This window comes from Brienomyrus brachyistius, chromosome 10 (genome assembly GCF_023856365.1).
Source record: "Brienomyrus brachyistius isolate T26 chromosome 10, BBRACH_0.4, whole genome shotgun sequence".
In the NCBI taxonomy this organism is placed as follows: domain Eukaryota; kingdom Metazoa; phylum Chordata; class Actinopteri; order Osteoglossiformes; family Mormyridae; genus Brienomyrus; species Brienomyrus brachyistius.
In genome coordinates, this window is record NC_064542.1 from 24,177,299 (window position 1) to 24,191,186 (window position 13,888).

Below are 13,888 nucleotides of genomic sequence, written 5' to 3' on the forward strand. Positions count from 1 at the left end.
GCCTGGCCGGCTTCCTCCCCCACCAGCGGAGCCAACCCACCACCAGGTAGTGATCGGTTGACAGCTCCGCCCCTCTCTTCACACAAGTGTCCAAGACATGTGGCCGCAAGTCCAACGACACGACTACAAAGTCGATCATCGAACTGCGGCCTAGGGTGTCCTGGTGCCAAGTGCACCAAAAAGGGTGGGTATTCTGAATTGCCGTTTGGTGCATAAGTTCAAACAACAGTCAGGACCCGTCCCCCCACCAGAAGGCGAAGGGAGGCTACCCTCTTGTCCACTGCAGTAAACCCCAACGTACAGGCACCCAGCCAGGGGGCAATAAGTATGCCCACCCCCGCTCGGCGCCTCTCCCCGTGGGCAACTCCAGAGTAAAAAAGGGTCCAAACCCCTCAAGGAGACTGGTTCCAGAGCCCAAGCCGTGCGTCAAGGTGAGTCCGACTATATCTAGCCGGAACTTCACAACCTCGCGCACCAGCTCAGGCTCCTTCCCCGCCAGAGAGGTGACATTCCATGTCCCTAGAGCTAGCTTCTGTAACCGAGGATCAGACCGCCATGGTCCTCGCCTTCGGCCACTGCCCAACTCACACTGCACCCGACCCCTATGGCCCCTCCCATGGGTGGTGAGCCCATTGGAGGGGGGACCTACGTGCCTTGTTTGGGCTGTGCCCGACCAGGCCCCATGAGTGTAGGCCTGGCCACCAGGCACTCGCCCTCGAGCCCCACTCCCAGGCCTGGCTCCAGGGGGGGCCCCAGTGACCCGCGTCCGGGCAAGGGAAACCGTGGGTCCAAAATCTTTTTCTTGGTCTTCTGAGCCGCACTTCGTCTGGTTCCTCACCCAGAACCTATTTGCCTTGGGTGACCCTACCAGGGCATAAAGCCCCAGACAACATAGTTCCTGAGATCACTGGAACACGCAAAGCCCTCCACCACGATAAGGTGTCGGCTCCAGGAGAGGGACAAGTGTTTTCAGAAAATGGATGGATGGAAATTAAAGAATCTGTTTTTTTTATACTTCGCATTAAAATACACGGATGATCAAAATCAAAAAGTGAATTACAACGTCACATAAAATATTGGTATTACAACAAAAAAATGGATGGATGGAATTCATTGAGTGGGGGACTTAATGCTTTTTGTCCTTGTTGGTGTACTATACTCTTCATTTACTGAAATAGATTAGGACTTTTCTCACCATATTTGGGCTCGATGAAATGTCAGATTATTTATTTAATCAGATCGAAGGGAAAATAAAATGCCGTGAATATACATATTTCTACATGATGAGCTTCTGTTTTTCAGTTGCAGGTGTTTGGTTTAATCTCAGACTGCTGTCATCGTCCATCTTTGCTCCTGTGGCACCTGTGAGGCGTGTTCTTTCCGACCCGTGGGGATTCGCCGGTAAATCCGTGCTTTTTCACACAGCCGCCCTTCATCCAGCTGCCACTTCGTTAAAACGAGATTTATGGAGGACGACTCTGCATGGGCCTCGGTGGGGTGCTGCGGCCTTCCCACCTCTTTGCACTTCTCACTGCTTCATTTCCTACATGCTGACCCCACTCCCACCCACCGCCAGACACACCCCATGAGGCAAAGTACTGAGCTGCAATGTCCTCACAGCCCACGCCTGCTCCTCCCTAGCTTCCAAGCCTTTCTCTCCATTACCGATCCTTGTCAACAGGCTCACTACTCAAACGATCCTCAGGACTTATGTCTGCAGTAGCCTCCTTTCATTTAGTGCCACCTAGTGGCAGATACATGACTAATCTTGGTAGAATTTGTTGCAAAGCATTTGTCTAGAGCAGGGCTGTGGAACTCCAGTCCTGGGGGGGGGGCGGAGTCCTGTGTAGCTTAGTTCTTTCCCCGTTCCATCACTAATGATTCAGCTCAAGAGCTGTGTGGTAATTAGCATAAGGAGGTGCAAGGAGTTGAATCAGGTGTGTTAAATGAGGGGAAACCCGAAAATGTGCAGGGATCCACGACCCCCCAAGACTGGAGTTTGACAGCCCTGCTCTAGAGCATAACACTAATGTATACACTGCAGGTCAACCCCTTCCTCAGGCGGCATAAATAAAAATGGGAACACCTGGCGTAAATGCAAAGATTAACTTGGGGTTGGGGGTCATTCAATCTGAACGATACATTTCCTCAAAAACATCTTGTTAACCCAGGGGATGCGTCAACAAAATTTCAGTGAACCAGATGGCATTGTTTTTGTCAGGGAAAGCTGATTGTTATCATGTCAGCATACAGAAAAATAGAGCAAATTAAAACAACTGCTTCCTGGATTAGAATGCAGCCTGGAAGGCAGAGAAGTCAAAAGACAGAACAGTGTAGACCTTTTGTTTATAATAAATGACAGAAATGACAGCAGAAGCACTTTCTACCACAAAGCTTCTCCTGGGTGATACTGGTATGCACAGTGCATGATGCAGGTTGAAATACCTTCAGTATATGAAATATTTTATGGTTACAACACAGGAAAACAACACAGAGCGCACAAACTCTCAGGCCTTGCTTGTTTTTCAAAGAATATGAGGCCGATGAATTATACTGCATTATACCTGCAGTATATGAGGACTGATATCAAATATGGTGGAATCCTAATATATTCGTACTGGTGAATTCAATCCAAATACAAACACCTGCTATTCCTACTATACTAACATCCCCAAAGTCGCTCTCTTAGAAGCACAACTAGGGCCTTTAGAGGCTTTAATCTGATAACCTGATATCTGACAATTGGCCACCGTGATGGGAATAAACATCCACAGTACCAAACGTCGACAGCATTCAAGACCATAACAAACAACCATCATAGGAACGATGGCTCTGACAACAGAACATCCAGGAAAAGTCGAGCCACGTTTTAACAACTACATAAAATCTGGTGGTGTTTCACTGCCACTCATGTCAGTTTTATCGTTTGCATACTGTGAGCTGTACTTGCATCCCCAATGTCCCCCTGGGGATTAGCAAACTCATCTCATAGCTCACACTGTACCAACCGGCTGTTATATTTACATTTTAATTAATTTCACTAAAGAAAGCATAGATTGCTTGTCCTTCAAATGTTAACCTGGCCAAAGCATCCTTCCCCAAGGGACCACATTATTCATTTGCATTAGATATAATTAAGCCTCCCTGTCCTGCAACTGTCACCCTAAAGATCAAACCAATGATCCATGACATTCTGAACCAGAGGTCGACCAGGAACTGGTGCCTATGTTTAACATCAGTCTTCTGGATTATCTGGCCCTGCAAGAAATTACATTAGCAGACAATTTGACAAACCAGCAGGTTAAGATTGTATCGCAAGAATTCATTTTGCACCAAATGTGACGTTAGACCTAGATAATGCAGCACTTGACCTTTTGGTGTCGGGTGCAAAACAGGTAATCCTCTGGAGACAATAAAGTGCTTGTTTTCATTGCCCTGCATTGTCCCCCCATTACCACAAAAAGCACTACATGCCAGGTATTTCCTACCACAGTCAAAGTACCAACTCCAAGACTGGGATCAGTCAACACACAAAGTAATACATTATTTACATTGTAATTTTAAATAATTTGGTGCATGAATGTATCTATAGGTTCTAATGACTAGTACACCCCGATGGACCATGAGGTCAAAGCGCATTTAGATTTAACACGAATGAAACGTCTCCAAACTGTGCAGCAGCAAACAGCTCTAGCTGTTACTGAGCTGCTCTCAGGTGTACCTGTGAACTCCCAGATCGCACCTGTGAACTCCCAGATCGCACCTGTGAACTCCCAGATCGCACCTGTGAACTCCCAGATCGCACCTGTGAACTCCCAGATCGCACCTGTCACTCCGTCTGAGAGGCCAGCTTAGCTGGCAGCGATCAATGAAGCACATGACAACTTTTATGACCCACTAGGAAAACTATCATTTATTTAGAAAAAAAAGCATTACACTGGAAGAATACAGCAGATAAAAACTCCAAAAAGTAGTTCTGAAAGTTTGACTATGCAGTACAAAGCTTTTGAAGTTTTACAATCTATTTAATTGCTTAGTGAAGAAATGCAACTTTATTCATTTATACAAATCATTTAAAAACATGATAAATGCACACACGCACACACACAACCGATTAAGCTAGGGACATTTGAAATAAAAGTAACAAATTTTAATTACATGTAACCATTTTATTATTGTATACATAATATACAAATAGACCAATTGTATTGTTCCAAACACTATGCCTAAATACCACATACATGGATTAAAAGGAGGAAAAAAATAAATAAAAATCGGAATCTAAATGAGGTAAATGCAGAGATGGGAAATGTATTGTTGATTGCTATTAAAAAAAAAAGTCAATTGAGAAATTATACAAAAGCAGGCAGGTTTGAGGACAGCAAGTCAGAGTATTCAATACTTGTTTGTACTCAAATTTTGTTATGTGAGCAGCACATTGTGCTAATATTCAAAGAAAAGACTTTCAGCTGTTTACTGAAAATACAGTGTAAGATACAGGATAGCAAGTTAAAATACTAGAACTAGACCCCTTTTAGGCAGTACAAAAAATATCAATGAAGGGAGCAATTGTCAAAATGGATGGTTCTTTTCAGACAGATTGACAGGATAGGAAGTGAAACAAGAAGCAGACACGTTGCAAATGTTGAGTAAAAGTGGCTCTCCAGACTGTAGCAGCCCGCAGCAAGGAATTCTGGGAAGACATGAAAAGTGTCACAGAATCTACACCCTGGGTACCCATGTGAAAGACAGTTTTAACATAGCAGCCCAGCACTATAGAGAACTGGCAGCGTATTTACAAACAGCTATTTCTGCCGCCAAACGATTCAATTTAAACACACTTAAGTTCTTTTTAACACAATGCTACATAATTTGCAGCCAGTCACAAGCGTTTCCTTAACTTGCCAAGACGCCATTTGCCTGTGATAATTAGTGTACTTTCTTGCAGCTTTAGTGCTCATTATTATTCACATTTCAAAATCCTATTTAAAAAAGCCGCAAATCTCACAATTACCCAACAATCAGTGCCTGCTATACCCAGCCAATGATTCTTAACCTTGGAGAACATGGGGAAGTAGTGAGCGTACAGTGCCCAGCCCACGACCTCCGCCATACAGGCTGGTCAAGCATCCGAGCACATTCTCCCAGGGAATTATTTTTAAAACGCCTGACGTGTGAACTCACCTTTGGCAGGACCACTGTACATTATCTGTGCTTCTCTGACGATTTATGAGTGTCACTGTTAAGGTGAACGTTGATTTAAAGCTTGCTAACCCCAGACACAGCACAGATTGGGAAAGTCAGAAGCTTGGAGGATCTACGCCGCGCTAAACTCCTTGGCAGCAAGAGGACGATGGATCGTTCTCAAAGCCGCACCTTTAAGCTCACGTCCTCTGCAAAGGATATTGTTTTTTGTCGTCTTTCGCCCCGGTACCATCGCGCTTCTCCTTCTTATCAGATTTCTCCTTGTCGTGCCTGGACTCCTTCAGTGTGCAACAGAACCGGTGTGAGTTTTGCACAAAAGACGTCATACACAAACATCATCAGACAAAGGCGCTGAAGAATCTTTTATGCACTCCGAATCCGAATCCATGCTACCCGTCTGCTTCAATACTGATGGTACACATTCATTGATGCATATGCAGCAGAAATAGTCGGTTCTACGTTCCCCCCCTCCACTCGATCAGTAGGTTAATTAGAACTAATTCTCCTGATAAGTTTATTCATATTTTTAAAAGCAAAGTCTTAGAAAATTGGGTAGGACAAACACAAAAGACCACCCCCCATGATTGAATTCTATATATAACTGACTGACAAATGATCCAGGACAAAAGAACTGCAGACGCATCTTGGCACCCCCACCTTCTTGCCACCAGAGGAGTTCTTCTCAGCCTTGGCCAGGTCACTCTTTTCCTTGGTGGAGGACTTGGAGCTCTTGCTTCTCTCCTTGTCAGTGACATTGGCGCGTGGGGAGGTGGAGGGGCTGGTACTCCTGCTGTGCTTGGAGGAGCCTGGGGGGGGGGGGGGGGGGATGGGAGCATGGAGGTCATGATGATGAACATGGGGGCCGGCAGGTGCGAGCGTCCAGGTAGCTTTACAGAATCTGTGAAGAGGAACAGCCAAAACCACGCATTCGACTCACCGGTTCCGTTCTCATCTTTCCGCCGTTTCATTTCCTGACTCGGCTCACGGTCACTGTTGGAATAATCCTGAGGGAGGACGACAAGAAAAGGAAAAGCTCAGGAAAACTTTGCTGAGACAGTATTAGGCTCCGTGACCCTGAGACCCTGATTTGACTTCATTTCGGTTAAGTAGAGCCCAAAAACAGCACCCGGGCGACACTCTGCAGCTTCGCTCAGATCAGTACTTACTCGCTTCCTGTCCTTCCTGTCTTTATCCTCCTTCCTCTCCCTTTCTTTGGACCGATCTCTGGGTTTCTCTGCTTCTTTCTTATCCACCTCCCTCTCTTTGCTTTTGGACTGAGTAGCTGTGCTGTGGTTGGCGTAGTGCTGCTGGGATTAAGGAACAGGCAAATTGAGTCTCTGAGGCACAACCTCATTGAAGGAGAAAGAACAGCTCCACTGCTCCAGCCTGGCGCCACCCACTGGCAGACCCCGGGAGGCCACGCTCCAGGCCCCAGGCACACCAAGACCTTGCATGCCCATGTTGCGTACTGGCACTGACTGGACCTGCGTTTACACATGCATTCAAAATCACAAGACCTGCTGCAAATGCAAAGTAGGGAAGAGGCAGAGTACCCTAACAAACCAACCAGCACTCAGATTCAAATCACCGTAATTATCACTATAAAAATAACAAAACTACAGAAAGCATTAATGGGCACAAATACTAACGCCTACTGGAAACAACGAGGTTCAGCAGGCCAACAGGTCTGGCTACTCTTTCACTGCCTCCCCAGAGACGTGGCATCCGCCTGCTGTGGGAAGCTGCTCACCCAATCACAGCCCATACCCAGGGCTGCCCAGGTACCAGCCAAATGCGCCGCTAATTTGGCAAACGGCCACAACAGTCAAATTCCAAACGGCACGGAAATATCAATAAATACTTACAAAACGCTCTATGCATTTTTAACACGCCAGACAGAGCTGGGACATTTGACTATAATACCTGCACTGTCATCTGCGCGGCTGCTTGAGGCCCACGGGTAAGACTGTTAGATAACCCTTTTGAAAGTGGGACAGTAAAAAACACTGACATCTGTGTAAGCACCGGCGGCTTTTCTTTCAAACCTGCAATCTGAGCACACATGTTCTAATTTGGAGGTGTAATGAAGCACATGATGCAAAGGGAACATCTTGCTTGCTTTATAAATGGCTGCTAATTTTTCTATTAAGGCCAGGTACAAGCCCAACATACAGAAATATATAATGAAAACCAAGGCATTCCAATAGGATTTTTTTTTTTTAAAACAGTTCTAGTGTGTAACCAATAACAAAATGCTTCGCAACAATCAATATGCACCAAACAAACAAACCAGTGAATTAAAAGAAACTGGGAGAGGAAATCCACCTTGGGCACAGCCGGCCTTTGCGAGGATTATCCAGTTACAGCAGTAACCCTGATTTATTCTAGCAGCAGTCATATGACCCAGTCAAAAGGGTAGCAGGAACATTCAAACTGAGGACAAATCAGTGTCGACCAAGATCCCCACACACAACACCCAACAAATCCCTGCCATTTTCCTTCAGTTTTACATAATTCATTTTTCCCCCGGTGGCCCCGAGTGATAGCTTGCAAAAATTTTAGGAATTTAAGAGCTGTCAAATTTTTCCGGTAGGGAAGGCAGAGCATTAGTGTTCCCTGCCTGGCTGTCTTATCAAGATTCATACCGGCACACAGCGGATTGCTCCTGGAAGTGCAGGGAAGGAGTGGGAGGGTCATCCGACTGAAGCCGCCTGACGTGTGGCGGCACACAGACTTCCGCTGGCTTCAACAGGCCCAGTCTGTTTGCTCGAAGGCGGATCTCTCCCCCGCCGTACGCAGTTACAGTGAGACAGGCTCCGGCCGGCTGCGAGTTGGCGTCGGCGGCGGGGAGGTGACTGCTGCCTGCGCTTCCGCGGGACTGGAGTGACAGCGAGCGAATGGCAGATGAGCAGGTTTATCAGGATGGCAACACGAGCGCTTGTTTAACAAGGCCGTCTGTGATATGCGAGAGGCAGACAGGGGTCTAAGTTGTGACTAATCATCCCCCTATTAGCTGACAACTGTTACAGCGTGTTGTCACTTGTAACATACTGACAGCGGAGAGAGAGGGTTTTCTACTTCTATATTCAAGTATTTAGCATACAAAAAAAAAGGCTGAAAAACGTAATGGGCCCAATGAAGTCTAGGTGAGCTCAGCAGCGCTGAGGGAGTCTGTCTGAAACGAGTAGCCTACGGTATGTTGTTACAGGAATGTTTTTGAGGGATTAATTAGGCCTCTGAAGGCTTCTGATGGTTTTGTTTTCACTGTCTGGGTCTGCAAAACTCCAAGGTATGTAAAGTATCCAAGTTGTGCTGGGCATTCTTCACGAATTCCGATCTGATCCACAGAAGACCCTCAGAGAACACGTCTAAATTGTTTCCATTAGAGATGTTCAATAAAACCTCGGGGTGGAGAAAATAGCAAAAGAGAAGCAAAAGTAAAAACTTAAGTATCTGCAGGCTGCCCATGTGCGGAAAAATCATCTGACGATTTATGTCATCTTCTAATTAAACTGAGGTAAAGGAAACTGGGCTTCCAGAGAAACTGACACATTGGCCACTAAGTACACTTTCTTCTGGAGTGGAGAAGACTCACCCAAAAGAAATAAGAGCAAAGGCTTGTATCTAAACTACAATCTCAAGCAAGAATGAGAAATTGCAGTGACTGGCACACACACACACACACACACACACACACACACACACACACACACACACACACACACACACAGGAAATGTCCAAACAACACACTGAACCATATTTACTGCAAGGCTGCGGACAAAAATCTGGGTTACTGGCAATAGCAATATAACACCCACAGTTTACCTTGCTAGTCAGATAACCAGACATCTTCCTGCCAAAGAGGATCTCAAAAGGTTCTGGGAACATCACCGTTCCATCACACAAATACTGACGTCAGCTGAAAGAAAACTTCAGTACTGCAGACTAGTTTTTTTCAAAATTATTCTGAACAAGTATTTAAACAAGCAATTTGCTGTATTTGATGCTTGAACAAATCTTTTAAAAAGTCATCTGTGCTCTGTGCCATTACTAAAGCTGAATTTTAAATGTGCAAACATATCTGGAAGTGATTCAGCCAATCAGCTCAGGCACTGTAGAACCACCATCAACTAAAAGTGTGGTGGATTGGCTACTTCCCCAATATGATGCAACTGTGGTAATGCTGAAGTCTAAATATATCAACTCATTCAGAGAGCTGAATTTCTTTAATGTCTGGAGAACTGGCTTTAAGCATTATAGTCACATTTCTGGGGAGGTGCGCGTCAGGCCACGGTGTGGGGAACACAGCCAGGCCGTATCAATGATGTAAATTCTAGGAAGAATTATAAATTGGTATTTAGACACCATCACCACCTTCCTATATGCCTCCACCTATTCATATAGACTTTCCCAGAGCTTCAGACCACTGTCCAGCTACCAGCCCAATGATGGGAGCAACCCAGATGGGACTGAAGGCAGGGGGCAGGCCTCACAGTCACCCTGAGCCAAATCACAGGCGCACGAGGCGCAGGAGGCAAAACGACTATAATAAGACATCACACAGGCAGCTTACTATAATTAATATGGCGAACTCCATGCTGTCAAGGGTCACAACTGGTCTGACATTCGTATCTCGCGTAGTATTCAACTGACAATCTGCACCCCTTGTAAAACCAGGTGCTAATAATTTCTGAATATCTTGTTTTCGGCAGAAATTACCAGGTGAAATGTGTATATGCAATGTGAGCAGCATTCATGGGATTTAAATCAGTATTGCAGATAACTTAATGACATTGACTGCACTATGAATTACTCCCTATTACGTGCACTATATTGTGTGTACAAGCATTGTGTAGTAATGTTTAAATTTTCAAATGTCAAAAATGACAGTATATAGTATGGAACAAGCTGCGACATTAATTGATATTGCAGGTTATTGCACGTGCAACTGTCAAATCCCATGCACTGCGAGAGCTGTGTTGAAAGCATCAATAAGTTATGGTAAAATGATTTACTGCCACAAGAAACAAAACATAGTGATATATATGATTGTTCCATTTCAAGATTGTCTAGTATTTTTTTTAACTGTTTACTGCTCTGCTTTTGCATGAGCTCTGCATCCAAGCCAGTCAGTCATTTTCATTGTTGTTGAACTCAGTCATAGTGTGACAAATTTAACAAAATAAGCAAGGAGGAGAAACACAGAATTGGTCAGCAAAAGACATTTGTCTTCTGCTGTATGGAAATATTTGAGATCCCATAGAGATGATATTGAGCTAAGACAAGTGAGTAATGGGAACCAGATAATTTGGTAAATTCTCTTTGACTAGAGTTAATTTTGGATAAACCTAATTTTGTTTTTGTTTTTATAAATGTCACAATTTATATTGCAAAAAAATTCTAATATTACAACAGAACTTCTCCAATATCGTGCAGCCCTACTATATAGTGCACTATACCCACCCTAGGGCACAGCAGAGCCCAGGGTGCAGGTGACATGCATTATGTTCTACACCAAATTCAGTGTGAAGGGTCTGCGGCAAACTCACCGTTCGAGATACAAAACGGCAAAAGAGGGCAGGTTTGTATACCATAAGGAAAAATGTAATCATTTCAAAAGTAACTTAATACTAGCAATTTCACTGACATTTCAGATTAATACTTTATGATAATAATGAAGGCAATAAAAATACTAAGTTTCAGGCACAAACATCCATCTCCTTAAACTGTATGCTGCCTCCATCTTGCCAATTGCAAATGTCAGCTGTCAAATGTTGCTATGATACCAACACAGAGTGTACTGGGATGTAATTGTCAAACCCGTCACCCTGTCTCACTGACTAATTCCCTATATAGCACACTGCATATTTTTCTATATAGGGAATAGGGAGTGACAACCATTTTGAACACAGCCACTGTATATATACATATATTTAACCTACGCCCGACTCCAACTCAAGCATGGTATACACTTCATTTGTTCTTTTTAACTCTCTCTTGAAACCCGTTTGGGTTACTCTCCCATCTAACACAGAGCTACTAAAAACAGTACCCAGGCCCAGGAAAGGGGCGTTATGAGGCACCAGGCATGGCAGCAGTAACGAACCAGGAGGAGCAGGAAAGCAAGAGACACTGAAACTTGTCAAACCTTTGAGGCAGAATCCTTGAGTTCGTTGAGACCGTCCTGTAGGAATGAATGGAGATGACAGATGAGCTGGAAGGGTTGGCAGACAGCAGGAGACTGGGGGGGGCAGGATGGCTGTCACTCCACACATCCCCACAGACCTTCAAGGGCTAGAACTTTGACAGGGTTATTTGGTGAAGAGGAGAGACTCACTGGGGAAAGTTCACCTAGGGTCCGTGTTGCTCCCTGCATCAGGTTCAGTATTCCCTATCCAGGGTACTTTCTAGTCTTTCCTGACATCTGTATTTGAAGACTTGCGTGAAATCAGCAAGCCTTCCTAAGGTGATTGATTTTCGAAAAATGTATTCAATTTCAGTGAATATCATACACCTTGTGGCAGTCTCACACATATCAAACGGAAAATGTGTAAAGCCAAGACACTGGTCCAAATCATTTCACTTTTGTATGCGAGACTAGAAATATGAAATTTAGCTTAGGTGGTGGTTGGGAAACGAGCTGATTTTCAGCACAACCTGAACTGCCTGTGTTGGGAGATGAGTCGAGCATCATGACCTGGTTTTGTTAAGTTCCTCAGCATGTGGCAGCAAAAAGCAGCGTTACATAAAGGGATTCTGCCAAAAGGCTGTTTAGTGCATGTTACTGTCTGCCATCACCAAGCCTAAAAGTGATATGTGCCTTTGTGTATGATCCCGTGTTGCCTAGCAATACAATACATGTGGTGGGCTCACTAATAACTGCTCCAAGGCTCTAGGACTCGTGTGCCTTTTGCGGCTGAGGGTATCAGTGTCACTGGCTAAGATGTCTTCTTAATGTGTCTGTAATTTAATAACTTACAGTCAATAAGGAACAAGATATGGGGGAACAATGACTTCTCGTTGGGTAGGTACAGAGAACAGAAACAAGCTCCCTGGAGCAGGAGCTGACAGGGAGAAGCTTCTGGAAGGCTACGCCCACATGCAGTATTTTCCCTCCGTGCAGTTGGTGTTTCTTTGTGTGCTGCTGCTGCTGCTGATGCTGATGCGGCGGTGGTGGGATCCTGGTCTTTTCCTGGCAATTGCTGAAGAGTCTGGCTGACTTGGTTCACTACTGTCGAATCACTGCAGGGATGTGGGGGTTAAGGCCGGGGTGTCCACTTCTCATGGGGGGGGGGGTAGGCACACACACCACACGCTGAACGAACAACGCAAGGCATCTAGAGGTTAACGGTGCGTTCCATGCTCCCCCTTGGCACCAAAAGGCTGCGGAGCCCCCCCAGCCCCTCTCCGGAACATTCTGGGGAATCACGTTGGTGCTTCATCATGGGATTCTTTCATCTTGAGAAAAACACTTTCATCTTGTCGCAGTGTTTAAAGAGGAAAAAAAAAAATGCATTCTTCACTCCGTAGTTAATCCATAGTGTTTGAAGAAAATATTTGACTTATAAAAGCAAAAAACAAAAAAACCCAAAAAATGAAACTGGGGACTAATATTAAATATGACAAATTACGTAGCTTACAAAAATCCTTCCTCCAGGCAGGGAAAAAACTATAAGCACACATTCAGGCACTTTTGTAGGTATCCTCCATATTGACCAGGACAAGGACAAAAACAAAAATCATTCTGCTATTTACAATATTCTGCTAGGTCCTTAACAGCTTCGGCATACAAAAAATATTTATTATAAAAATAGTCCATAAAATGCTGTACAAACTTTATACATCTCTCCATTTAAAGCTGGACTCCACAGGACCTGCAGGCATTCTCTGTGGTCGGACTTGAAGGAAGACGGACACTTGGAAGAACACTTGTCTCCAATCAGAAGGGCAAGAAACACAGCAGCGGCTTCCTCAGGCCATACTAACCTTAACAGTGGAGGAGTGTGACGGTGAGGCGTGGGTATCAAGCTTTCGTCTTTTTTGTTCTGCAAAATGAAGAAAGAACAGATTGAAATTGTCCCTCTTAAAAGGGGACAGACACAAGCAAAACTTGAGTTGAACTGATATTTACGAATAAGCTGTGCGTAGCTGGAAATAAGCGTCTGCTTTAACTGGCCACTCTGGAGCGGAAACTCACCCCGCTCAGTCTCAGCGGACTCCGACCGGGGAACAGGAGACTTCAAGGCCCCAGCTAGGGTACTCTTCTCCCCCTTGCTGTTCACCTTAGCCACATCCTTCTCCTTGGAGGGCTCCTTGTCAGAGGCTTTGAAGTCGGGGTTACCGCCACCCTTGGTCTTATCCATCTTCTCTTCCTTCTTCAGCTTGTCCTTGTCTGCCTTGGGCGTCTTCTCCTTGCTGTCACGCGCCTTCTCCTCCTTCTGCTTCTCCCTGCCTGTCGCTTTGGCCTCTGGAGTGCTGCCTGGTGTCTTCTCCTTCTTCTCCTTTTTCTCCTTCCCACTTTTTTCTTTATCTTCCTTCTCCTTCACAGCCTTGGTGCTGAGGGGAGACACACACATGGCGTCAGACAACCTGCCGAGGTTCCCAGGAGGCCCGCTTCCCGAAGCCCTTCCTTTCTACCGCAACGGAAGCATTTCTAAGCAGTGAAGCTCACATGCAACATTC

General features: G+C 45.1%; 1 protein-coding gene across 4 annotated transcripts in view; it reads right to left on the reverse strand.

Moving 5' to 3' along the window:
• Positions 1 to 3,885: 3,885 nt before the first annotated feature.
• The window catches only part of thoc2 (THO complex 2), a 40,954-nt gene continuing 30,951 nt past the window's right edge, over positions 3,886 to 13,888 (reverse strand). The window contains exons 31-39 of one of the 4 annotated variants that reach the window (XM_049027653.1): positions 13,404 to 13,762; positions 13,193 to 13,251; positions 11,355 to 11,390; positions 6,372 to 6,509; positions 6,143 to 6,209; positions 5,863 to 6,011; positions 5,407 to 5,483; positions 5,185 to 5,233; positions 3,886 to 4,693 (exon numbers count right to left, since the gene is read on the reverse strand). In XM_049027653.1, coding sequence (XP_048883610.1) covers positions 5,206 to 5,233; positions 5,407 to 5,483; positions 5,863 to 6,011; positions 6,143 to 6,209; positions 6,372 to 6,509; positions 11,355 to 11,390; positions 13,193 to 13,251; positions 13,404 to 13,762 — 913 coding nt within the window. In that variant the 3' untranslated portion in view covers positions 3,886 to 4,693; positions 5,185 to 5,205. Of the gene's footprint in view, positions 4,694 to 5,184; positions 5,234 to 5,406; positions 5,484 to 5,862; positions 6,012 to 6,142; positions 6,210 to 6,371; positions 6,513 to 11,354; positions 11,448 to 13,192; positions 13,252 to 13,403; positions 13,763 to 13,888 lie in introns of all 4 variants that reach the window. The other 3 variants (XM_049027652.1, XM_049027651.1, XM_049027650.1) reach the window with 3 other exon arrangements.